Source organism: Arachis ipaensis, chromosome B10 (genome assembly GCF_000816755.2).
Source record: "Arachis ipaensis cultivar K30076 chromosome B10, Araip1.1, whole genome shotgun sequence".
NCBI classification, from domain to species: Eukaryota; Viridiplantae; Streptophyta; class Magnoliopsida; order Fabales; family Fabaceae; genus Arachis; species Arachis ipaensis.
The window spans coordinates 35182838-35183626 of NC_029794.2; the positions used below are offsets into that span (position 1 = coordinate 35182838).

The 789-nt window shown below is 32.6% G+C and overlaps 1 protein-coding gene across 1 annotated transcript in view; it reads left to right on the top strand.

The window, feature by feature from the left end:
* The window catches only part of LOC107624080, a gene marked incomplete in the record, with an annotated part of 1377 nt that continues 989 nt past the window's right edge, over positions 402-789 (top strand). The window contains 1 exon segment of the mRNA XM_016326527.2: positions 402-789. Within this exon segment, the coding sequence (XP_016182013.1) occupies positions 718-789 (72 nt within the window).

A 789-nucleotide genomic window follows, 5' to 3' on the forward strand; every position in this document is an offset into this window, starting at 1 on the left:
TTAATAACTAATTTATTATCTGTTTTTATACCATAAATTATATTTAAGAATTGATATTTGATTGTCATTAATATATTTTTTAAAAACATATATTTAATTTTTAATTTTAAATTTATTTTTATAATTTTATATTTTTATTTAATTATAATCAAATTAAGAGAATAAACGATAAATCAGTGACCCATCGATTGAACCAATAACCTAATAACCCAATAATTCAATCGTATGACCGAATTAATTACCGATTCGATTCTAATAACTATATGTGTGTCCCTTAATTATTTTTTTTGAGATTTAATAATCACTGAAAGATAGAAATAAAGTTTGCTTGCTTGAGAGGATCTCTACTTTGTGTACTTCTATAAAACCCCAAAAAAAAGAGCACGGTGAAAATGAAGTGAATGAAAACTAGAGAAGCCACGTACTTAGGAGTTAGGAAAGAGAGTAGCCAGAAGCAAACAAGGAAAAAATGAATGAATATTATAAACCAGAATAAAATCTCATTCTAATCTTAAATCATAAATCCATTCCCCACCTCTCATACACCCTCTAATCCAAATTCCAAACCATTTTTACCAAACCCAGCCCACAACCCAAACCCAAACCCCTATTCTTTCTTCATTCTATTCCAGTTCCACCATCACACCATGTATATAACGCAATCTAACAAAAATTACGAAATTGTCCCGGGGAAGATCAACCAGCACCAGGGTTGAAATGTCACCGCCGCCGCAGCAGCCACTGACCAACCTCCAAGACAACCTGGTGGTCGGGCTTCCGTCGCTGCCA